We start from the raw sequence: 26,564 nt of genomic DNA on the forward strand, positions 1-26,564 counted from the left end.
CCAATCCATCGAAAAAGCAAAAGAAGGTAGTGAATACTATGGATTCCCTGTAATCAAAATAACCAGAAGAAAGAAAAGACTTAATGGGAAGTTGAGTTCTAATGTAGAACTGTCAATAGAACTGCAATTCAAACGTGTTACGACAGAAGTGCTGGACAGATTTCATATGGAGATGAAGGGCAGATTCCAAAGGCTGGAAAGAAAATGGATACCTTTGGGTTTCTTCTTGAACCAAGACACCTGTTAGATGAAGACACGCTTGTGACAAACTGTGCTACTTTTCCTGTTTGTATGATGAAATAAATGGAAAATCACTTTTTCAATGATGTCATTGATGCACGAGCACTTTTCATCAACAAACCAGTAATACAATCACAAATAGACATATTGAGGAAACAGGCTTCGTATGGGAATTACGTGTGCTCCGAATATTGCTAACTCAGGCCAGTTCCATTACGTCATGTGAGAGATCATTCTCAAAGCTCAAGTTCATCAAAAGCTATCTCAGGAGCATAACGACACAAGAAAGTCTTATCATGGCTTTAATGTCAGTGAAGTCACAAATACTAGAAAGTATCGATGTAGTTGATGCTATAGATGTCTTTGCTGCACAGAATGCACGACGTGAAGCAATATCAATTGAGATTTGTCACTTGTGCATTATTTAACTAATAAACAACGGTATTATTCATTAAAAGAGTCTTGATTACTTTTTGTTAAGTTTACTGATATACTGAATCAATTTGATTTGGGGCTTATATATTTTTGCGTACATTATCCCATGTCATATGTCGAATGTCAAATTGCAAGGGGCCCCCAAAGAGGTCAATCACCCCGGGCCCCCAAATCCCTAGTTACGCCCCTGAATACTTTCTTCCAAGGGCCGACAGAGTGCCCAAATCGGGAACATATAGCCCAGAGCACAAATAGCGTTCCCATATGATGTGCATCCATTGGTACTTCTCAGATATATAGGTTTTGATGAAGCATTAAAAACTGATTACACGCATGTGTGGGTTTATATTTAGTAATTGAATTCTTCATGTGGGTAGTCTAAAATAGTTGCCATAAAATCACTAACGTAACATATATGTTGTAGAAACTAATTGCCATTAGTAAAAGTGTTAAGGAAAACGTTTCAAATGTCAAAACGTGTAAAATTCTTGCTTCTGTATAGATTCACATTTGTGCTATTTACATTCAAGAAAGAACTAATAAGAGATGAAGATCCCTAATCAGCGCAATTCTCGTTGACAAATCGTGTATGGGTGTGTCCGAATAATTCCTTCTGTAATCAAGTTCTTGAAATCCTTTAAAAGTAGACACATGACTGATAATTACAGCTAAGTCTTTCAGTTACAATTTCATTCAAAACCACAACAGAACAAGTATCTCTGCAGTGAAAATATTTCTGCGCCATTTACTGCCTATGCCCAAAGCAGCCGTATCCTTTTTGAAATTATCTCTGTGGCATGGTTGACAGTGGGGTGTTTTTTTTTGGACTAAATTGCGACAGAAGTTCCTGTGGCATTACTCATTCTACTTATAAAATTTTGATGGAATTTCAAACAAAATTATTTGAAGAAAAAAACAACTTCCATAAACATTTTCCGGTATCCAACTTAAGTTACTGTCTCTTTTTTTTTTTTTTAAAGTTGTCTGCTTTGAAAAAGTTTGTGTTATTTCCTTTAGTGTCATAATACTGTCCTTCAACCACATCTTACCAGCCCTTTTGTCGCCAGCCCATCGGGCAGTTGCCCGAATACCCATGTAGTCAGTCCGCCCCTGCTTCATTCTATCATTCTTAATTGTAATACTTTCTTATAATATTAATCATAATTGCAGTACTTCTCTTTCTAAAATGTAATACCTCAGCAGATATCAAACGATTGTCAATGTATTCTAATATATTTAACAACTTTCTCATCGCTGCAGATATAAACATGCAAAGTTTGGCTGGTGCCTCGTAATGTGCCCTACCTGTTGCAAACTTTGATTGTTTACTCTACAGCCCAACGCATAGCATACATTGTCAACTATAAGGTGCATTTCTGATCAGTTCATTGGTTTTAAATGCAATATCACTGAACAAAGTTTACAACCTTCAAGACAATAGCTATAAAGATAAATTCAATTATTCTGAGAACAATTTCAACAAACAACTGGGTTTAAACAAACATTGATGATAACTTTAACTATATGATAAACAGTTTCGGATTTAAAAAAAAATATTTTTTTTCGCCAATTACAGTGATAACAATAAAATCGATAAGTTTGAAGGTCTCAGTGTTAATGCATCATATAAGCCTGTCACTAGATGTTGAGAGAAAATGGAGAGGTTTCTTAGCATTAATGTAGATCTATATTGTGGACTTAAATCTCAAGTCTAAATAAATATTGGATTTTGTTGGCTTGAATTGTCATTGCAGTCACTCACACATAGTGTGGAGCCTTACATAAAGTATGCATTGACACTCACACATAGTGTGGGGCCTTACATAAAGTATGCATTGACACTCACACATAGTGTGGAGCCTTACATAAAGTATGCATCGACACTCACACATAGTGTGGAGCCTTACATAAAGTATGCATCGACACTCACACATAGTATGCAGCCACACACACACACACTAAGTATGCAGCCACACTCACTCATGGTACACAGCAACACGCACATGATAGATGACATACCTTTTCATGTATAAGAAATATATTGTACAGTCACTTTGTCAAGCCCATGGTGACCTGATTATAGGGCGCATCAAACTATGGAACCCCTGAAGAACTGTCAACATAAAGGTTAGATTCCGAAGCATAGTCTGGAGTGACTCGAGTAGTAGGGTTGCACGCATGCGCATAAATCACATTCTCTAGCGGCTAGACTTTTTTTTTTTTTTTGAAGTGGCGCGATGGAACCGTTAGTGGAAATGGGACAAACGCTGGAAATGTTTTGTTTTATTTTTAGACGTTTTTTTTTAAAATAAATTCAATGTAATCACTCTTGAATACATTAGATGTGTCTGTTTTGTTTTGAATTCACTTTTGAGAGCTCATGTGGTGTATGGTAGACTGCTGAAATAGAAAATTGTAAGAAATGAGAACAGTAGCTTCACGCCCCTTGCTGGTGTGTGTAGCGCCTGGAGTGCGTCGCATTGAGCAGAAATCAATTCTTTCTCATCAGTGTCAGGGCCAAAGGAAAAAGAACTCTACACATATTGATCCAAATTGTGGACGACTGGTCACTCTTGTACCTCAGTTCCCTTGAAGTGTATGTGTGTGTGTCTTTTTCTTGATTTTCTTTTAAATATTCATATATCTTTGAATAAAAAAATTATTTTTCAATTTAAAAAAGTCGTGTGAAACATTTATCTAGTGAATCATTTGTTTGGTGAACCGTTGTTTGTGCGAACTATTTATCAGGTGAAACATTTGTCTGGTAAGACATTTGTCTGGTGAAACATTTGTCTGTTGAGCCAATTGTCGTGAACGAATAATTTACAAATACAAAAACACACACATATAAAAGACACATACATAATGGCATATTTCTTATTCCGTATGATAGGACTTATTCGTATAAGTGCTCCTTCTTCCCTGGTGTCATTAGAGCCTGGAACGGGTTGCCTAAATCAGCCAAGCCAATGACTTAGCAGAATTAAAACCTCTAATTAACATGCACGACTAGACTAATACATGGACGCAATTATATTCTCTTTTAAAGGAACGTCTGTAATTTATAAGATAATATAGTAGTCGTTGAACCAGTTGTCTCAGTTGTCTGTGAACTAGTGTGAACCATTTGTCTTATCTTACATAATACAGACGTTACTTCAAACAAGATGATTACGTCCTACGCGTCATGCATATTAACCAATGACTTAAATGCTGCCAAGTCACTGGCTTTCCTGGCTAGCTCAGGCAACATATTCCATGCTCTAATAGCACTAGGGAAGAAGGAGCATTTGTACACATTTGTCCTAGCATATGGAACGAGGAATGTCGTCGAACCGAGCATAGTTCTCTTTACATTGAAAGCATGTTATTGCGGATTAGGTCAACATATACACAGAATTAAGTCATTGCTAAGAGTTTCTTCCCATGGAGCACGATCGTTCTGCAGGAAACGCTGTCTTCTCTAGTGCGCAAAAATAAATTGTTTCACGTCTCATCGGAGATTTCTGGAGTAAATGTTTTGTGGATAAAAGAACAGGCTTAGACAAAACTTCCTGTTCAAAATACAAAACATACCATGCTTACAAGCTTTTAGATCTAGAACTAGAACTAGATCTAGTCTAGATCTCGAAAAGGGTCATAAAACCATAGCTTGTAGCCCAAGTTCATGTTCATGTATTAGATTTCATCTCAATCTTAAATCTTGTCAGAATTTTATTTGACACCAACAACGTGAGTTGACTATCAAATGGGGAACTGTTTCTAAGTCTGCTAAACTAATTTAACTATAATAATGTATTAATTGTCTAAATCTAGATTAGATGATAAGATCTTGATCTATCTCTTGATTTAGATATAGAATTATGATAGATTTATATCTAGACTATTATAGATGTAGCCTACTATCAGATAAAATTGTTTTACTAACCATGTTAAAGTGTGCCTTGTGTAAAATCTAAATTGCATTCAACATTGAAATAGAATTGATATCGTAAAATAGGTAGATGTTCATATTGAGAATTAATCCTGCTTTGTAAGCCAGCTGATATAGTATTATACTATGAATGAAGTAATTTCAAGTTGAAGTTAAAGCTATGTCATCTACTTTGTAGACTATCCAAGAATTGGCCAAGGTCTAAATATTTTTTCTAACTAAATCATTGGTATTGACGTAAGAGCCCTTCTCTCTGTCTTTCTCTCTCTCCTCTGTCTCTCCAATCTCTCTTTTCTTTCTCGCTATTTCTTCTAGCTCTATTCAGCTTCATCTCTTTTTACTTCTCTCTCTCTCTCTCTCGTTGGTGATATGGATAAAAATAATGTAAAAAAACAAAAAAAAAAACAATGTGTATTGCATCCAATATAAACGCCCATTCCATATTTCTGTTGGACAGCTAATATTTTCTCCTAACTATCCAAGCACAAGTCTGAAACAAAACCTTGGGTTCTGTGATAAGTCAAAAACTCGCTGTCAGAGTCACTCAAATTTATCACAGCATTAATTATTATTTTTCACTATTTATTTATTTTATTTTAATTATTTCCCCATCCTACCCCTAAATTCTCCACCCGCACCACCGTTTCCGCTCCAGGCTAGACTTAGTTGACCACATTGGAGATAGCTAGGCCACGTCTTTCGAGTTATCTTCCCTTGACCGGGGCAAAGATACGCACAGACTTTGATCTTATCGACAGGATGTCTGACAGCCGCAGTGGACACCACCTTGTGTGGAATGCAAGTCACCCCTCCCCCCCCCCTTTCTCCCATGTCTCTCTTTGATCTAGGAGACCACGAGGACAAACACGCCCATTGACCTCCCAATGTGCGAATCCCATCTCTTGTCGGACTTCACCCACGTGTAAGATAATTCTAAGCCTAGGACATTTCCTGTTTCAGCCCACGTTTCCAGGCCTTTGTATATAAGGTAAATTAAATCAAGTCAGACTCTCTCTTTCTCATTCGAGCTGAGCTATCGAGGCTGGACTATATCATTTATTCTCCCTCCTAGAGGAATACCTGGTGGTAAGCCGTACTTAATCACAAGTTCCATCTTAATTACTTTTGTGCTATTTCCACTGGATATTATTATGTGTATTTTATTAGTTCATTTATATTTAATTAGTACATTGTGTATTTCTCACTGGCGTAAGTAGAAAACATAAACATGTCCTATGTATTTATTTATGTATTGCATTAATCTATTAATGCTACGTTGCTCAATTGATCGTTGATGCAACCATGTATATATTTGCACATCTTATTTTATTTCCTTTATCTCGGCTGTCCGCCTTAATAATTTTACTAGCGCACTAATACTGCGTCTAGAAAAGAGTTATGAATTATCTCCCCTTTACTCATTTTACTCTAATGAGAGTTGCGCCGCTTGAACAGACACCCTCTCCATTCAAGCGCGCTCCATTGTTCTCGACCCACGGTCATATGTAAACAAACCGTCTTGGTCGCTGACCACCGCCCAATTCACCCCCCCCCATTCTCTTTCTCTATCCACCTGTGTTGTTTATTTGAGATTGTTATTTCCCCTTCTATTTATATTTTTATATTATTATTTCCCCTTTTATGTACATTTGTATAGTGCTACTATCAGCCATCTATTTTTCCAAATCCCATTGTCATCATCTCCCCTTTTGTGCTCAAAAGCAATTTTACCAATCTGACGAATGCACCTCAGTCGAGGGCATCGATAAGACGCATGAGAGACATGTCCTAACTTGTTTTTATTTATCCGCAGCCTCCCTCAGGTGTCTGCCTTTGTGCTTAGTGCTATTCAGCACTGCCTTTGCCTACTGAGATCTACTCAACTCTATTACTTGGCGCTATCGGCATTGCCCGCCTATTCGACAGCCCACCTGCCGAGCTATTAGGTGCGACGTCCCTATAGATTCAGATCTTTGCGAGACGTCATAGCTACGCCAACCCTCTGCAAATCACTAGACATATCCTGTTCACTACGCTGCCCAGGCAGATCCGCTCTGCCCGCAGTACACGTGTGCCCACGGTAGCCGGCCACCCGCCCTACTGTGCCCAATACAGATATTAGATTTTGGGATTGAAACTCCACAAGAACTATATCACCGGCGTCCCTCTATCCGCTAGAGCGCCACCTCCAGCTGCAGAACCTCAAGCCAGGACACAGCCAGCTGCGACATCAACAGGAAAACCAGCTAAGTCAGAGGACAAAGTGACATACTCTCTTATTAGGTGCAAGAGTGATGATTAAACATAGAATATACTAGAGATAGATGCAAACCCTCCCCCTTTTTATTCTTATATGTATATTTATGTAAATAAATATTCTTCATTTTTTAACTTTTGTATCTATCTTTCATTGCTTGTCTCGTTGCGTGTCTGCTCCCGATTCATATGCTGATAGGTTGGTGTGTGATAGCTTTAAAAATAATCATCCCCTAGACATAAAACGCGCCAAACACACGTCACATTTACCCACCTGTCACAGGTTCTGTGAACATACGAGAATTGTAAGAAGTTCAACAATCAAAAGCAGGCCATATCATCTGAGTAAAGATGACCTCAGAAAACGAGATCTAGCCAGATCACATTTAGATCTATAGCCTAGCCAAACAAAATGAACTGGTCTTGACACTAATTAATTTTGACAATCTGGTAGAACTGGGGGGGATCAGTGCTAATCATGCTAGAAGAACAATTAGAAAAGAAGATTGCTAGGTAGTGCACATTAAATTATAAGCAGGCCAACCCTGTCTGAACCTTTATCTTAAAACTAGTTGCTGGAGTAATTTGTTTTTCTTAACACTGACTAATATAGAGATATACTTGGTTTTAGTTTAAGGGGAAAAACTTAACAACAGGCACATGTGTCATTGTCATTAATTTAATTCTGAAAGTTCTTCATTCAAAGAAAACCCCTTAAATAATTATACTTCTTGATACTCTGTCCTTGGTTTGTTGCTCCAAACATCAAGTAAAATAAGTTGATGAAATTCTTAATGTAGAGTTTGAAATAAACAGACACAAACTTGTTCTCAAACCAAACTGAATAGAACTTTTATGTTTAAATATAAACAGATAAGCCTACGGCAGAAGGATATATGTGTGTAGAAAATTAGTGAAAAGATAATTTGAACAAGATTGAACTCACTCAAAATACAATTCTGTCTCATGTCTCTCGTTCTTCAACTTTCACACCAGTAGTTATTAACTTGAACTAGTAGGACAGACCATCTCATTATTTCATCAGAATTTCTTTAGACTACACAGTCAAACCATCCACCATTACTCACGGTTACATCCGAAACTCGCAAATACACTTCATGAGAATACTGCAGTGTCACCTATTACAAAAATTGAGGCGGTTACAATTACATTTTACATAGTAGTTCTTGGCCTAATTGAAGCCTACTTCCAATTTCAAAAACTCAAACTCTCCCATACGGTATTAAAGAATTAGACAGAACAAATAAGAACGACGCCAGTCAATTAGAAGGAAATGAAAAGATCAAGGCTCAATGAATGCAGAGAGAAAGAAAAAACTAGCACTGTTCCCATAGTTCACTTCAATATTTCCACTTCCGGCCTAGACATTTTTTGAATTTTTTTTATTTTAAAGAAATATTCTAACACGAAATGCCATATAGAATTAGAATCGATAATGATTCTGCCAACTCTCCCCCCCCCCCAACCCTTCCTTTTTCCTGTCTCTGCCTTAAAGCAAGTGGTATCGATCAAATATGCAATTATAAACTAACCGAGTCGAATATTCTGGTATGGTATCGCAAAGAGATTGATCTTCCCCAAAATGCCGAGACTGTGTTAGATAATGAAGTACGGTATTGAATGATGTGTAGGTCGGTTAGTCAACAAACTATTGATGCTTTTGTTGTGTGTGACACTGACCTCGTTTCCATCAGTGATCCTGTACTTTAGTTTTGTTCAATTGACCTGATTAATCCTACCCGAGTGTTTATATATTAATAGACCCTTACTTCCCTACTTAAATAACGTGAATCTTAACTAGAATAGTATAATCACTATTTTAAAAAGGGTGGGTATGTTCGTTAGATATTGGCCAGAGAGTTAACTAAAAGTTGAAAGTTCAAATTCTGGAAATAGCAAACTGTGCAAACGAGCCTCATCTTTCTCGTCAGACCATCTCGTCAGACCATCTCGTCAGACCATATCGTTGAGCTATCTCATCGGGATACATCTTTAGGCAATCTTGTCTGACTATCTCGTAAGATTATCTCGTTAGACTATCTCGTAAGATTATCTCGGTCAGACTATCTCGTCAGGCTATCTCAAACGAGGTCATCCCCCAATCACTCATTTTATTGAGACAGTCCCTTTTGTGCAACATCGTGGCGTCTAGCAGCTAGCCAGAGTCTCTGTTTAGTTCCCATCCCCAGAACTCGGAAACTGTTGCACTGAATGCTGTTGTTTCCAGAACACTGGAAGTAACACACTTAGAACTAATTTTTGCTAAGGTTCTTCTCCTTTCCGATTTAACTAAAAGACCTCTCGCAGATGCGAGAATTATTGACTTCCGAACCGAAGGTCCCGGGTTCGAATATCGGTGAAGACTGGGATTTTTAATTTCGGGATCTTTAAATAAGTCGACCCAGGTCTAATGGGTACCTGACATGAGTTGGAGATAAGTAAAGGCCGTTGACCATTGTGGTCGCCACATGACACACTGTTAACCGTGAACCACATAAACAGATGAACTTCATCTGATTTATAGACTGCAAGGTCTAAAAGGGGAACTTAACTATTTTTTACTTCAAAATGTAATAATCTAACAAAGAAACTGAACTATGTTTCTATGCTTTAAGGCGATAACAATAATAATAACTGCGAAATAGTTTGGCGAATTTCGTGTTACTGTTTAAATGATTTTAGATCGAAATGTCGATTACATTTATAGAAAACCAGGTAGAGACTCTAGACTTCAGATCTTTTTTTTTTTAAGATACCGATAAAAGTTTCCATTGTCTAGGCCTGTGACACGCGTGTCGGGAAAGTATATGAACACCATACTGAAACAACATCAGGTTGACCTACAGGATGAAATGGATTGGACACTAGACTGAAACAAGTTGGCCAGCATACTAAAACAATTTGGCCAGCAGACTAAAACAAGTTGGACAGCAAACTGAAACAAGTTGGACAGCAGACTGAAACAAGTTGGCCAGCAAACTAAAACAAGTTGGCCAGCAGACTAAAACAAGTTGGACAGCAGACTAAAACAAGTTGGCCAGCAGACTAAAACAAGTTGGCCAGCAGACTAAAACAAGTTGGCCAGCAGACTAAAACAAGTTGGACAGCAGACTGAAACAAGTTGGCCAGCAGACTAAAACAAATTGGCCAGCAAACTGAAACATGTTGGCCAGCAGACTAAAATAAGTTGGCCAGCAGACTGAAACAAGTTGGCCAGCAGACTGAAACAGGTTTGCCAGCAGACTAAACCAAGTTGGCCAGCATGCTAAAACAGGCTGGCCAGCAGACTGAAATAGATTGTTCAGATGACTGTAAAAGGTTGTCCACAACTGATCAAGATCTTAAAAATATATATTTCACGAAACATTTCAGATGGGAGATTATGACATCCTTATTCCCACGGGGAAGAAACCAAAATCCCAAACAGACCTTCGCGAACGTTTCGCTAAAGTGTATAAGGACGTAGCCAGACCTGCTACAGAACCCAAAGCCAAGGTGCCGCGTAAAGAAATAGTTGCAGATATCTCATACATCAGAAAGTAAGTGCCAGCTCTTTTGAAAAGTCTTACAGTTTTATAATTTAGTGTTCCGTGTTGAAGAGCTCTTGGGTGTCCAAACTACGACTCGCGGGTCACATCAGGCCAGGGTAGAGGTGTTATCTGGCTCCTTGAAACATAATCTCATATGCATGATGAAGCCGTAAAGGCACTGTTCCATTGGACTAGGCGCTAGAGATGATGCAACCCACGTGATGGGTGTTTCAATGGCCATTGCTGGAACAAATGTTGAGCATTGCTGCTTGCACAAATTATTATATGGTAAGTTTTTTATTGATATGTGTATTGTCATCGACTATGAATAATTATGTGAAATTTCAACTTTGACCCGAGACTAGGAAAAGGGAAAAAAAACATGTGCAGAACGTGATAAGAGTAATAATTCCAGACATAAGCCACATCTCTCATTAAGTAGCATTTATTTCCCTTTTTTGATATCAAACTAAATCATTAATTACCTATAATTAATTAAATAGTTAGTAATTTTTTTGATTGATTTATGTTTTGTTAGGTACAACATATAATTGTGTAAAGTTTCAACTTTCATCCTAGGATATGTGGTGGAGAAATAGCGTGTAAAAAAAATTGAACCAGGCAGACAGACAAACGGTGGCGCGGTGGCTGAGCGGTTAAGCGCATGGCTTTCGAACCTGTGGTCCTGGGATCGAATCTCGATGAAGACTAGGATTTTGAATTTCGGGATTTTCAGGGCTCCCCTGAGTCCACCCAACTATTATGGGTACTTTAGTTGGGGAAAGTAAAGGCGTTTGGTCGTTGTGCTGGCCACATGACACGCTGCTCGTTAACCGTGGGCCCAAGAAACAAATGACCTTATCATCATCTGCTCTATAAATTGTAAAGTGTGAAAGGGGAAATTTACCTTTCTTTTTTTTATGTTTTAGACAGACAAACAGAGTGAGTTGATTTGAGATTTGTAAAAAAAAAACAAAAAAAAAACGATTATCTTTTGTTGCCGAGTGGAGAGAGATGGTTGGTTTTATTTTCAGAGTTTTGGCAAAACATCAAATTATAAAATTTTGTATTGCAACTCATCACATAACATTTTGTTATGAATAACAACACACATACTCACACACATACAATTTGCCAAGCTGTGCACGTTTATCAACTGGCTTGATTCAGCCACACTGCAATGCAGTGACGTTTAAAACTACGGCCTGCGGAACACATTAGGCCCATGGCGCGGTGCTATTCAGCCGCTAACAGAGCAGGAAATAAAAATGTTCCCAAAGAAAAAGTATAAGCCCCAAAGGCTCCACTACTGAACAAAGTTGGTAGTAACTATTCTCTGGACAAGATTATGAATCAGGTTTCAGTAAAAAAAAACAACAACATTAAAACATTTTCTTAAAGCTGAGCTGAAAATTGCAGACGGCTTTTTCCTCTTTCGACTTTTTTTTTTGGCGCTTTCGTGATAAAGTTCAGATATATCTGAGATGAACTGCGCAGATTCGGCAGCTCTAGGAGTCTCTCAAGAAAGAGTGAAGAACTTTTGTTGCGTCCACAATAACAGTAAATCTACAGTGCAAACCATGGGTCAAAGAACTGAAATATTACAGATGCACTGACCTCTATATGCCATCGCTGAGTCTCATAGTTTTGAAGGATACATGCAAGTCTAAATATTCTAACACTTATTGGGCAAGGTGACCAAGTAGTCAAACGCTTCGTTTACACACTGAAGAGTCTCGGAGTTCAAAATTCTTGGAGAACTGGCATTTTGAAGATCGAGATTTTCAGGACCTCCCTGAGTCCCCCAACACTAATGGGTCAACTACCTGATGGACCTTGGTGAATGGTCAATTGGAGAAGTACAATCGGTTGATCGTTGTGCTGGCCACATGACACACTCGTTTCCGTCAGCCATAGAAACAGATGAGCCTGACATCTCCTGTCCAATAGATCTTAGCTCAGAACGGGGTACCTTAACCTACCTTACCTATTCTAACACTAACGGGGCACCTTGACCTACCTTACCTATTCTAACACTAACGGGGTACCTTGACCTACCTTACCTATTCTAACACTAACGGGGCACCTTAACCTACCTTACCTATTCTAACACTAACGGGGCACCTTGACCTACCTTACCTATTCTAACACTAACGGGGCACCTTAACCTACCTTACCTATTCTAACACTAACGGGGCACCTTAACCTACCTTACCTATTCTAACACTAACGTGGTACCTTAACCTACCTTACCTATTCTAACACTAACGGGGTACCTTAACCTTCCTTACCTATTCTAACACTAATTCACTGACAACAACCCCTCCAAACCCCACCTCTTGGCACTGATGTTGTACCTCCTTTCTTTGAACCAAGAAATTACAGGTCTGCCTCCTCATCTTTAAAGATTTTTCAGCCTGCTAATTAATTGACCATTGACCTCATTATTAATGCAATGTCTTGCACGATAAATAAATTGATCTATTTATAGCTACAAGGGAATATACAAAAAAAAGGAACAAAAATATACTTAAAAGAACCAGTTTAAACTAGTTTGAACCACATGCAAGTGAGAGATCATTCAACACTGTCCTTAGATACATGTTTTTCTCACATTTAAACAAGCAAAAAAAAAAACCTTCTTAAAAACACACCGAAGCTAATTAAAAGGGGAATAACTCCGTCCTTAAAACTATATCTACCAAAATTTACAAATTCTTTGCCTTATTCGATATCAAACAAAATAATTTATTACCAATAATTAATTGACTAATAGAGTATTCTTTTTTATTGATTCATGTTTTGTTAGGTACAATAAATAATTGTTTAAAGTATCAACTTGATCGGAGAATGCATGAGGAAGAAATAGAGTTAATTATTATTTAAGGAGACTAAACCCAACAAATTTGACCATATCTGTGAATACGAAAGTATAAGTTTCCATTGTTGCTATTACACAGATAAAAAAAAAAAAAACCAATAATTAATAGTCTAATTGGTTACTTTTTTGTAATCGATTTATGTTTTGTCTATGTCAATGAATAATTGTGCGAAGTTTCAATTTGATCCGAGAATGGGCGTGGGAGAAATAACCAGTACATACTTTTAACAGACAGACAGATAGACAGACAGACTGGCAGAGTGAGTTGATATAAGCTTTGTAAAAAACATATTGCTCTAAACTCTAAAATGCTCTAAAATGTTTATCATTGCACAGTAAGTTTGGGTTTGATATGTTTTAAGCATTTTAAGCAAGCTGGGTTTAAAATGTTTACCATATTTTCATAGCACAGTAATTTGGGTTTAAAATGTTTTCTATGTTTTCATTGCACAGTAAGTTGGGTTTTAATAGCCCTACCGAAGCTCAGGTGTTGAGCAGCCAGAAGATAATCCTGACTTGTAGATTTCCTTTGGTTGACAGCGGGCCAGCACAGCAGCAGTTCTACTCTTCAACGGTGACCAATGGAAAGAGATCGTTGCTTCCAATCTTAGCTCTGGAGTTGGTAAGTGCGTGCGTTCTATTTGTTGGTTATGACATCAACGTTTCCAGCTCATGCGTTTAGTTCAGAACATTGATGCATAACATTTTTAGGCTTGTTGGCAATAGACATTTTTGGCGTGCTCGTCACGTGACGCCTCAACTAAAAAATGTCCGATGGAACTACGCTACTGCACTTCATTATGCTCTGTGAGCAGAAGGTTCGGATGGTATCGTGTTAAGAGACGGATGTGGCCCACGGACCGTAAGCTGGGTATCACTTTTTGTTTTAGAATTTAAAGATCGCGAGACAATAAGTTTTGAAAGCATATAAATATATAGTTGATGCATTTTAATAATTTACAATATTTTAAGAGATGATTGCCAGTGCAGGTGTTGGAAATATTCAAGCTCATTTGAGTTGCAGTTGAATCAGTTTTTGAAATATATATTTTTAGGTATAACGTAATATGCTTCAAATATGCCAATCATCAAATCAAAAAATGTCCAGAATCATAAGAAGTTTTGTCTATTCTTTTGGCCAAACATAAAACAAAACAATAATAATAATAAAAAAAGAAAGAAAGAAAGCTAACTTAACAATTTCACTTTCCTTGGAATTATCTTTTTTTTTTTTCACTTTTTCTTCTATGCTGTACACTTATGAAGTATCGTAAAAACATCAAAGATGAGTCTTTCACCATTTTGGATACTTATTTTATCAGGTGTGAATGCATCTCTGTGTACATTGTTTTTTGCCTTGGTCTGTGTCGCTTGAATATATTCAACTCTAAATAGCTTGTATTTTTATACATAAAGAAGATATTGTCATCAGAACGTGGTCAAATCTAAGAAACAATTTCCAATGGTTTTAATTTACTTTTGTTTTCAATTACGAATATATCTCCACATTGCACTGATACTAATGCATAATAATTGAAGTTTGATGTGGATTTGGTTTCTGAAGGAGTAGGCCCCTACCTCATTCTTTATCAAGTTTTCAGGCATTCAACAGAAAACAGAAGTTCGCCTAGATTCCAAATTTAAAAAAGGCTTTAAACCATTGATGTGGATCAGGCAATAGTTTACTACCTTACATTTGCCCTTCTCTGGCCTAGACTGTTAACAATTTGAGACTTTAATTACGAATCTTTCATTTTATGAAGCGCTTCATCATGTAGGAAGAATACTTTTAGGTTCAAGCCAAATACGTTTTGATGTTTTTTTAAATGTATATTTTTGTTGTTGGAAGTTCATAAAATACAATTTGGCATCTCTCTCTCTCTCTCTCTTGTGTTCATTAAAAGTGCTTGTATCCAGAAGTTATAAAAATATATTATCTATCTATCTATCTATCTATCTATCTATCTATCTATCTATCTATCTATCTATCTATCTATCTATCTATCTATCTATCTATCTATCTATCTATCTATCTAAGGGGGAACATCAAAATACTCAGTACTCTCCACTAGTTGTTATTTTCTGACAACACTTCTGTGTTCCTATTTTTGTTTCTTTATCCACTGAACTAGGAAACAGGACGCCAAAGAAAGCTCTCAATGGCAACTTTAGCCAAAGCGTAAGTTTGCTTCAAACATTAGCTCAAGATTTTTGCTAATGATTATTATTTTTTTTGAGAAATTAATTTCTTATTTGTCCTGGGTACTCCCGCTCACGAGGCATCAAAGTATTCAAATGTGAGCAAGCGGGAGCGGGTAGTCTCAATGGAGAGCAGAACTAGCTCGGGGAGGGTGGGATTCAGTAGAAGCCTTCTAGCCCAGTCTCAAAAGTCTGCCAGAAACCGTTGTACGAAGGTAAAGGACGTTTACTATGAAACAGTTGCTCGGATACATCGTGTGCTTGGAAGTAGACAAGAAATAAAATGTCCTTTTCAAACCGCTCCATGTCCACTTCCATTCATATTTTCCTCTGAACTAAAGGATCATTCATCTGATAGCAATGGCCTAACAAGGCTCATTTGGCTAGGCTGTCATAAAAATCGTTTCCGTGCTAATCAAATCGCTCTGTATTGGGACCTGTTTCGATCGAGCAAAAGACTTTTACGTAACAATGTTTTAACACGAAAAAAAACCCAACTATCTTACAAGGAAAGACGGTAAGAATAGCGTTTGTAGATAAATGTATTTTAAGTATATTTTTACTTATCAATATTAAAATAGTAGAGAAATCACACAATGTGTATACGAATTCTGTACTTATGTTAATAATATATACTAATAAACACCGACTATGTTAATAATATATAACTAATAAACACCGGTTATGTTAATAATATATACTAAATACTAATACACACCGGCTATGTTAATAATATATACTAAATACTAATACACACCGGCTATGTTAATAATATATACTAAATACTAATACACACCGGCTATGTTAATAATATATACTAAATACTAATACACACCGGCTATGTTAATAATATATGCTAAATACTAATACACACCGGCTATGTTAATAATATATGCTAAATACTAATACACACCGGCTATGTTAATAATATATGCTAAATACTAATACACACCGGCTATGTTAATAATATATGCTAAATACTAATACACACCGGCTATGTTAATAATATATGCTAAATACTAATACACACCGGCTATGTTAATAATATATGCTAAATACTAATACACACCGGCTATGTTAATAATATATGCTAAATACTAATACACACCGGCTATGTTAATAATATATGCTAAATACTAATACACACCGGCTATGTTAATAATATATGCTAAATACTAATACACACCGGCTATGTTAATAATATATGCTAAATACTAATACACACCGGCTATGTTAATAATATATGCTAAATACTAATACACACCGGCTATGTTAATAATATATGCTAAATACTAATACACACCGGCTATGTTAATAATATATACTAAATACTAATACACACCGGCTATGTTAATAATATATACTAAATACTAATACACACCGGCTATGTTAATAATATATACTAAATACTAATACACACCGGCTATGTTAATAATATATGCTAAATACTAATACACACCGGCTATGTTAATAATATATACTAAATACTAATACACACCGGCTATGTTAATAATATATGCTAAATACTAATACACACCGGCTATGTTAATAATATATACTAAATACTAATACACACCGGCTATGTTAATAATATATGCTAAATACTAATACACACCGGCTATGTTAATAATATATACTAAATACTAATACACACCGGCTATGTTAATAATATATGCTTTGCCCGTTGATTTGTTCCCACGCTTTATATTGCCGGGACATACCATCCTTTTTTTTTTATTTACCACATCTCAACGTTTTCTCTGACAGACTTTTGGCCCGTGTAACTGTTAGAATGAAATGAAACATCCCGCTCTCTCTCCTTCTCTTTCTCTAGACCCCCCCTCCCCCATTTTGTTTTGTTTTTCAACCCACGCATCGTAATTTGTCGGACAAACATTTTGAATTGATTTGGAACAATCTGCTTTATTTCCCCCTCCCCGACACACACAACAGCTTTTCTAATAGTACTGTTACTAATCCGCTTCCACTACGTACAATCTTTTCTTCAACTTGTCAATGCAATATCAAAATATTTAATCTATTCTTCTATGTTGCTTTTCGGTTGGAACCCCCCCCCCCCCCACGCACACACACAAAACTGCTTTCACATATTAAGGACCTTACCTTTTTTATTACAATAACCCCTAACTTTTTTTTTAGCATCACCACAAAAACTTTTCAGCTTTTGAATTGTAGATTTAGCACCTTTGGTTAGTTTTACCTTTTTTTTTCTTTTTTTAGCGGCCCCTGAAAGGGGAAAAGACGCTATTAGTTTTGTGTGGAATGTCTGTCCGTCCTTCCGTCCGTCCCGTTTAGATCTTGTAAACTAGAAAAGATAGTGAAAATCCGACATCGTAATATTTTAGAACATTCAAAGTTCTGATGCAACGGCTACTTTTTTTTCTTTTCTGAAAGAGAAAAATCTAATTTTTTTTAATCACTTATGCAAGCAGTTTTTTCATAAAAATACACCACTTTTCCAACTAATCACTATTAATAGTAACAAACACGGGAGGCTCCTTAGTAGGGGAGATAACAATTTACCATATTTTTAACACAGTTATGCAAACGGTTTTAGATTTTTAGTCAATTTTTTTTTTTTTTTACATTTGTATTGCTAAGTTAACTAAGTTCTGTTATAATAACTACTACATTTACACACAAAAAAATGTTTACTTTTTTTTAAAGAGAAAAAATCTATTTAGTATGCATATAAGTTGAACAATTTAAAACAGTGGTTCCCAAACTTTTGGTCTCGTAGACACCTTACCATGTTTTTCAGCTTCCCGTAGACCCCCTGATTCGGTTATACAATATTTCATTTTTGAAAATTCGTTAACTTGAAATTTTGCGCTTTTAAAACTAATTTATAGCCAGTGAGTCGAATAGTAAAATAATAAAATAATTTAAAGCTACATTTCAAGTTATATCTTTTTATTAATAAAATTCAGATTTAAACCAAAATAATAGTTATTTTGTTTTATATAATACAATCAACAAACACTGGAAACGTTTTGTTATAAAAGGTTTGCAAGCTCACCATCCTTTGCTTCGGAGATTTGGTTTCATTGAAGAGTTTGTTGTTCTATGAAGTGGACCTTCCAAACATTAAGTATTAATTTGCACTAAGTATCATTGTATAAGGTTTCACACAGAACATAGTTGTTGTTTTTTTTTTAAATTTTCTTTTATCTATAATAAATTGAACATATGCCAATAAAAATATTCCATTATCACATAAGGTTGACTCAGCCTCCTGTTTAGAGAAATATGTAATTTGGAGAAATATGTTGTTTGCAAAACTTACATAAGGAGAAAGTCTACTGTAACTACAATCCTACTGAGGTCAAGAAACTAGTAAATTCTCTTCTATAAATTCATTGCCTTAACAACCATTGGGTCAGAGTTTATCTCAAAAAGCCACCACAAATGAAGGAGCTGGAATACTCAACAAATGTCCCAATTGAGACAAATTAATTATGAAAATCATGTCCATTGCCACTGGTGAGCTCTCTGATAGCCACAGAGCAGAAATGGGAGCACTGGAACTAGCAGCTACCATGCTAGCAAATCCCCCAAGTACGCCAAACAGCTAGACTGTTTTCCTGATCGATGCAAAAGAAATCCTCCAAAGCTTGGAACACTCTGATTCCTCCAATGTGAAACCACTCAGTACAGCACTTATAAAGCTCAATAACAACAGCAGAATAACTGTTCTCCAATGGATACCAGCACATATTGAAATAGACGAAAACGAGAAGGTTGACACACTAGCCAAGTGTGAGAACAAATACAAATAAAAAACTAATATTAAATAGAAAAAAAGAGAAATGGACAACCTCTCATCCAAATAACAAGAAGCACGACGCCTATTATAAACTATTCCGATACGACCTACGTCTAATTTCTCAAATAAGAACCAGACACAACAGAATAAGACAACATATGTTCCTGAAGCTGAAAATTGGGACCAGTGAAATTTGCCTATGCGGAGTATCAACAGAGAATGCCGACCATGGCCTTCATAACTGCATTATTCATCAAAAGGCTCGGATAAGACACTGGCCTCAAAACACCACCATATAAGAGAAACTCTGTGGAGAGCTGCCTGATCTGGAAACCACTGTGCAGTTCATCTCAGATACTGGTTGAGTAATCTGAACACCCCAACATAATAATAATTACTACGAAGAAGAAGCTTTTATTGTTATAACTCATCTTACTATTTGATGTCGATCGAGATTTTGTGGATCTATTCTGAACTTTATCGTTGAGTGTTCAAAAGTTTTTCAAACCTTTATCTTTTTTATCAGGGTGGCATCGTCTTTAATGATCCTCCAGCTTAGCTGGTTTCATAGCATCATAAATAAGGCACATAAACAATCGCTTATTTGACACGCAAGGAATGAAGTCCAACTTTAAATATTCAACGCTGTACAGTCTACATTTCTACTTGTTAAAGCTACAACTAGACAATATTAAGCCATATAAATAGAGTTATTTAACTAAATATAATTTTTTTTTCATTCGAACATTTAGAAAGGTACAAATCATAAATGGGTGTATACAATAATTCCATTAACGCGATATGAAAATTAAAGTCATGACCTGCTGAAATGAGATTCATTATCGTAGACCCCCGTGCCCATCTCATAGATACCCCCAATTTACTTTTTCACTTTCCTAGACCCTTGGAAGTCTTTGTAGACCTATGGGGGTTTATATAGATCACTTTGGGAATCACTGATTTAAATTTAAAACAACAATTAATAAGTAGTTTTTCATGTTATCGCGTCTACTGCTGCGCTACATTATAACTATAGAGCACTTAACTAAAGGATTTTTTTTTCTTGCGGAATAAGAGATTGACCCTTTACAAAACAATTAGATCAATTAGATATTCATTATAAGACATCAGTTAGGCCAGGTTCTCATTTAACTTCACATTTATTTCCCCCTATCCTTTGGTCTGATGGACCGTTGGGGCACCACACAAGATCTGTCAACCTTCTTTCTCCATTCTTCTCTGTCATTTGTCTTTGATAGAATTCACTATGATGTTCTTTCTGAAAATATTGAAACCTGCCTTTTTACCTGCCTGGGTGGACCACTTAGGGAGCCGATTTTGAGTTTATTTTGAGTTTATGTTTCCACACAAACTGTCTTTGTAACCTTGTTTTTTTTTCTTTAATCATAGGTAAGCAGTTTGAGCTATTAGATATCGCAAACCATCATTTGAACCATCAGTTTCAGGCCTAGAGGGAAAAATGCATTTCCTATAGCCCCATTGAATTCCCCCTGCCCGTTTCCCGCTCTAGTCTAAATCGCGTATTAAAAAACCTTTTCAATAAATTTAACCGCTGCTGTTTCGATAGTGAAAGGTTGTTCTAGGAGCACAGAAACTGGTAAAACTTGATTATTTTTTCGTCCACGGCTAGTTGGAGAACTAGTGATAAGTCAATCAGGGCCCTTAGTTTCAGTATAAACAGCGGAGTCAAACAAGGATGTGTCCTGGCCCCAACCCTCTTCGGAATTCTCTATTCCCTGCTAATCCACCACGCGTTTGACAAATCCACCGAAGGCATCAATCTCAATTCCAGATTTGATGGCAAACTTCTAAATATTGCCAGATTGAGGGCCAAAACTAAAATCCAACCCCCCCCCCTCGTAAGAGATATGCTATTCGCGGACGATTCAGTGGTAGTGGCACACTCACACAAGGAGCTTCAGTCACTAATGTCCCGCTTCTATCAGGCTTGTAAAGAGTATGGCCTAACCATTAGCAAGAAGAAAACAAATGTTATGGGACCACCTGCTACAGCACCACCCTCCATCCTCATAGACGATAACAAGCTGGATGCCGTAAATGAAATCTTCTATCTTGAATCTACAATTAAAGACGACTTATCTCTAGAAGAGGAGATAAAAAAAAAAACTCATAGGGAAGGCCGCATCGACTACGACCAAGAGTTTGAGAAAACCAGAAGCTCAAAATAGAGTAAGCTATTGTACATCAGTGAGTCGTGGACTAAGTACGCAAAGCAAAAGAGAAAACTAAACTCATTTCACTTGCACTGCCTCCGAAGGATCTTGAAAATCACATGGCAAGAGAGAGTGTGCAATACTGTGATCCTTACAGACATGTTCGCCGGATGGAGGACAATCGCATCCCGAAAATCATTCTGTACGGGCAACTCGCGTCTGGCTCAAGAAAAACTGCTAGCCCCAACCTCCGTTACGTGGATGTAATAAAACAGGACCTTATAACAGTGAACATTGATACTGACCATTGCCCCAGACCGCACTAGTTGGAGAGAGAAAGTTCTGGTTCCGCTAGTCGGAGGAAATGCTCCCATCGCCTCAGCGTAGCACCTCCTTGGAAACATCCATCCGGGGAAGCGGAAAGGCTAAGGGCGAGAGCAAACAGAGCTCCCAGTGGGCTACCACAGATATGCTCTAGCGAGTGTACTTGCACGTGGTGGGGATGTGAGAAAGGCTTACAAATCAGTCCGAAACCCATTGCGCCGTTCCCCAACGGAGATCATACGGGCGGTGATGACTCCATAACGGGGGCAATGGCACATTATAGGAATATGGAGGGCCCCTCCCCCGTGGGCTTGACCTCCGGCCTCGCATGGGTCGGGGGAATCCATTGCTTTGGCTTAAGGTACCGTGTCCCAGGACCAAACGATTGGATTGTTGATGGGGGTCTCCTCCAGACAGAGGAGTCGGTGAAGAGCCAATTCCTCATCCTGGCTACGCGATAAAATCTTTTTCCCGGGTCACAAGGCTCATAAAAGAGATACGTTTCATCTTGAACTTTACGTGGATCTCTCTATACGGTCCCGCTAGTGCCTGCTGATTAAGTGTGACAAATAAACCATCCAGTATGTAATTAAAAAGAAAGGCATTCAAGCTCAGGTAATATCTTGCACGCCATCAAAATAATTTTTAAACTATAAATACGCCAGTTAAATTTTGTAAAAAATTGATATATTCAAATTTGTAAAATCTCAATTGTTTCTTTCTTTCCGTTGCCCAATTACTCCCCCTTTGTAGTCAGAGTACCTCGCTCATAGGGCACTGCCATGCCATCGTTGCTACTCCACTAGCCAAAGCAAGAATGTTTGCTCCGCTCATTGTGTTCCATATTGAGTTGACCAGAATGTATCATCCTTCATTGTTGAGTTTGTTTTTAAAAGTATAAGAACTTGTAGGTGAGCTAAGGACGAAAGTATAATGCCTCATGTATTTGTTAAGAATATTTTTGACCCCCCCCAGACAAATTAATGCGGAAGTCAAGCGTACAACAATGATTATGGACAAGATACACGAGTACAGAAAGAACAGTCTAACAAAGAAAGAAAAACGAGGCCGTGATGCGAGAAAACATTTCAAACAGGACGGCGATTTGTTAAGAAGCGTCAAAAGAGAATTGGCTCAAGATAAGAAGAAAAGAATTGAAGCCAAAGTAAGTCCAATTAGTGGCAATTAAACACATATAAGAATGATATATAGATCTAGTCTCTCTAGAAATTAAGATAAATACATATAATCTGTACAGAAATATAGATACATCATTTTTTACTCCAATTTTAGTTAAATTTAAATGGATTTCCTTTTCTACTTGAAAAATGATAATAGTCAAACTAGAGTTTTCCCCGTGTGGCCGACGAGCAAATAATTTTTTGCTCAGCAATGTACATCACCTATTAAATTTATAGGAAATTTGTTAGAGCCCTATTTAAGATCATTGTCCAGGTTCATTCACAAAGTTGTGACTTGAATAGAGGTTTTGTTAAAAAAAGTGTTGTTTTTTTTAAGGCTATTCCTTCCTTATGGAGCTGATGACTCTCAGTAAGAGCCATTACTTTGCTCTTGATAACTAAAGAATGATAGATAGAAAAGGAACTCTCTATCCCGCCCTCATACCAGCTGAACCCCCCCCCCCCAAAAAAAAAAAAAACAAAAAAAAATATACGCATGCAATACATCCACTCCTAGTTCATACAATTCTATAGATCCTGACTTCGAAGACGGTGCACAAAAATAAATGTATTTATTGAACTCTGTAATGAATACATGCGGGAATACCCGCTGACGTATTTGTGTTCAAGATAGGAATTTGTTATTATACATTGAAAAATTCAAACCAGAGTGTGGCCAATTAGCTAGGAATTGTTTTCCCAAAGTAATACACCGTCAAACCGTGTCCGCCCAGGTTTTTGTTGTTGTTTTTGTTTTGACCCGATGAAGAATTTGCAAGCTAAATAGAGGAATTGTAAAAAGAAAAAATGCTAGAAAAAAATCACCTGAATTTTTCTGGATTTTTGATATCAAAAGTATTGACTAGAAGCATGAGACTACAAGAAGTCTTTCCCAATGACTTTGTATGGTAGAGTTACTGAACAAGAAACTACAAGAAGTCTTTCCCATTGACTTTGTATGGTGGCTTTACAGAACAAAAACAAAAATAAAACTAAGTACAAAAGATAGCATAATTTATCTTTCTTTCTGTATCCATAGAGACGTCGTATGACGCTGTATCACAAGCTGTACTTGGGAGACAAGGTACAACGAGGCTCGTCCAGCAGTGTATCAGCCTTGACTGCATTTGATGGGGATGACTAGACATGTGTCAAACTTTAAGAAACTTGATGCTTGTGTGTGTGAGCGTATGAGTGTGTGTTTGCGAGTGCATGTGTGTATATATACGTGTGTGTGTGTGTGTGTCTTTGTTGATCATGCCTAATCCTAGATTGAAATGATTGCCTTTTAAATTTAAGTTTGGACTTACACTGAAGGCTCTACCCACTTCTCAGGATGTATTCTACGAGTGATAGGCTCTAGGGAATGTGTCAACTCATTCAGTCTATGTTCAGCGCCAAACACCAGTTGCAATGTTTATGATATCACTTGAATAGAATCAAAAGTAGAAATGATAGAGAGTTACTCCTGCAACAAGTCAGGGGCTCAACGAAGGTCACTTCATTTCCAGATGGTCCTCAAAGAGTTGTATTAAATATATAAATATGATCTTTATAATAAACTAAACGCTCTTAAAGCTCACACGCACACACACACACAAGAGCAGTAATAAAGACTATTAATTGCATTTTACTTTTTTGTCATTTTTTAAATTAACCAACTGGTTAGGTCTGGTAAGTAGATCATATCTAGAGATTCGTTTTGTTTACAACGGGCAAAATAAAAGTTGACCACAATGTTTGCTGAAACATTTTGAGAGGACATTCGGCTCCAGTTGGACTCCCCGTGTAGACCAGTATTTCTACAAAACTTATATCAACTCACTCTTTCTGTCCGTCTGTCTGTCTGTCTGGGAAAACATGTACACGTTTTTTCTCCCTCACCCATTCTTGTATCAAGTTGAAACTTTGTACAAATTTATCATTGGCATAGACGAGACATGAATACAAAATAAATAAAATAACCTATTAGTTAATACTGGATATTCAATATGTTGTTTCATACCAACAAGGGAAATTTAATAGCTAGCACGACTTGGCAACGAGTTATTGGTCTAAACTGCCCACAAATTGTGACGTTGCTCGTCAGTGTTGAGGCCTTCCATAGCAAGTTGTCCAAAGCATTATAGCGCGTTTGGAAACATATGTTCTCAAATGTTTAGATGGTTGGTATTAACTGACTCTAAATAATAGTGACGAAACTTAAAAGATGTCTGCCATCTCGAGGTAATATCACAAACAAGTTACGTGTATGTGTTCATTCTAAGGAAACTTCAGACACATTAGAAGCTAGACTAGGTTTGTTAGGCAGAAAGCTGGTGTCTTACGAAATGTTTCTACTCGCTAAGTGAAGGGTATCTAATGTCTGTGATACAGTGGCGTAACAACCATGGCGCAAAGGGGTTCATCGCGCCCAGGACCATGAACAACATGGACCCAAACGGATCACCTGCTCTTTTCAGTGCCACTTTTTCCCACCGTAAACCGTAGAAGTGGGCGACCAGCGGCTCTCCTGCCTTCTGTTAGATCACCATACAGAATATCTTGTGGAAGTCGACCTTCTGGCATTCTAAGAACGAGGCCAAGCCATCCAAGGCGTCTGCTGCTGATAACACAGCGAATGTTCTGGCACCCTGCTCTTCGTAGCACTTCCACATCGGTTATTTTATCTTGCCACCTTATTTTAAAGATCCGCCTTAGGCATCGAAGGTGGAAGATATGTTTTTTTCTGCCATGAGTGGGTTTAACAAACAAATAGAGCTGGAATAACATACAGCCAAAGGCTACACATTGGTCACTATTATTCTCACAGCCAGGGGCGGATTGGTTATATGGGCAATCAGGTATTCCTATATCGTGCTTCTGGTAACCTTCAATCTATTATACAATCTAAGAGATTAACAAACAAGAACGAGGAATGAATGCAGTTAAGTAGTAAAGGTGTTAGGTCTACCTACCAGACATTGAGAACCTTGGAGCAGATATTTAACGCTCAGTAGGTAGGCCTAATGGCTTACGTTGTTAAAAGGTAAACGTGAAATAACAATTCTTATGCAGTGAGTTGCATGTACAATTCATGTGTTGTTGGTTATGATGAACCATTTTTATGATGTGCATGCATTCTCTGGTTTGTCAAAGTCATATTATCTTTGTTTTGTTTTAAATGGTTGGGATGGTCCTTCAGAATTGAAGATTATTACATCCTAATGTAGCCATAGCGAAAATATCTAAACTACGACTTTTATTTTTTTTTTATGTCGGACTGGTCACGTGGTCCGAACGTTGAAATTATAAACGATTTTTTTTAAATGGGGAACTTAACAATGAATTGCAATTTCAAAGTGGTCAGCATAAGAGATTTAAAATAATCTGTAACAGTATGAGGAATAGAAAACCATGACTGAGAAAAAGTAGCCCATAATCGTTCCTAATGGACCTGGTCAGTGTCCATGTTTACGGCACAGAGGAAAGTCGACAGCAAAAAAATTGGAGAAAAAGCGGACAATAATTGCGACAGAAGCAACCCTAGCTTTGAGTGTTCAGTTCATAGGACATGACATTCTCATCTTCGACAGAGGAAC

The 26,564-nt window shown here is 37.2% G+C and overlaps 2 protein-coding genes across 10 annotated transcripts in view; one reads left to right on the top strand and one right to left on the bottom strand.

Moving 5' to 3' along the window:
- Positions 1-26,564, bottom strand: part of LOC106073755 (glutamine synthetase-like) — a 72,629-nt gene that overhangs the window by 40,755 nt on the left and 5,310 nt on the right. The window contains exon 1 of one of the 9 annotated variants that reach the window (XM_056041231.1): positions 2,695-2,886. The exons of 7 other annotated variants lie outside the window; for them this stretch is intronic. In XM_056041231.1, the coding sequence (XP_055897206.1) occupies positions 2,695-2,702 (8 nt within the window). In that variant the 5' untranslated portion in view covers positions 2,703-2,886. Of the gene's footprint in view, positions 1-2,694; positions 2,887-26,564 lie in introns of those variants that run through there. One more of the 9 variants, XM_056041230.1, reaches the window with a different exon arrangement.
- On the top strand, positions 4,196-24,611 carry LOC106073759 (uncharacterized). Its single transcript, XM_013234399.2, has 6 exons — positions 4,196-4,407; positions 10,259-10,425; positions 13,751-13,919; positions 15,430-15,476; positions 22,778-22,967; positions 24,023-24,611. Exons 2-6 carry the CDS (start codon positions 10,259-10,261, stop codon positions 24,125-24,127), a joined length of 678 nt encoding a protein of 225 aa, XP_013089853.1. The 5' UTR covers positions 4,196-4,407; the 3' UTR covers positions 24,128-24,611.

The sequence above is a fragment of the Biomphalaria glabrata genome, chromosome 9, assembly GCF_947242115.1.
Source record: "Biomphalaria glabrata chromosome 9, xgBioGlab47.1, whole genome shotgun sequence".
NCBI classification, from domain to species: Eukaryota; Metazoa; Mollusca; class Gastropoda; family Planorbidae; genus Biomphalaria; species Biomphalaria glabrata.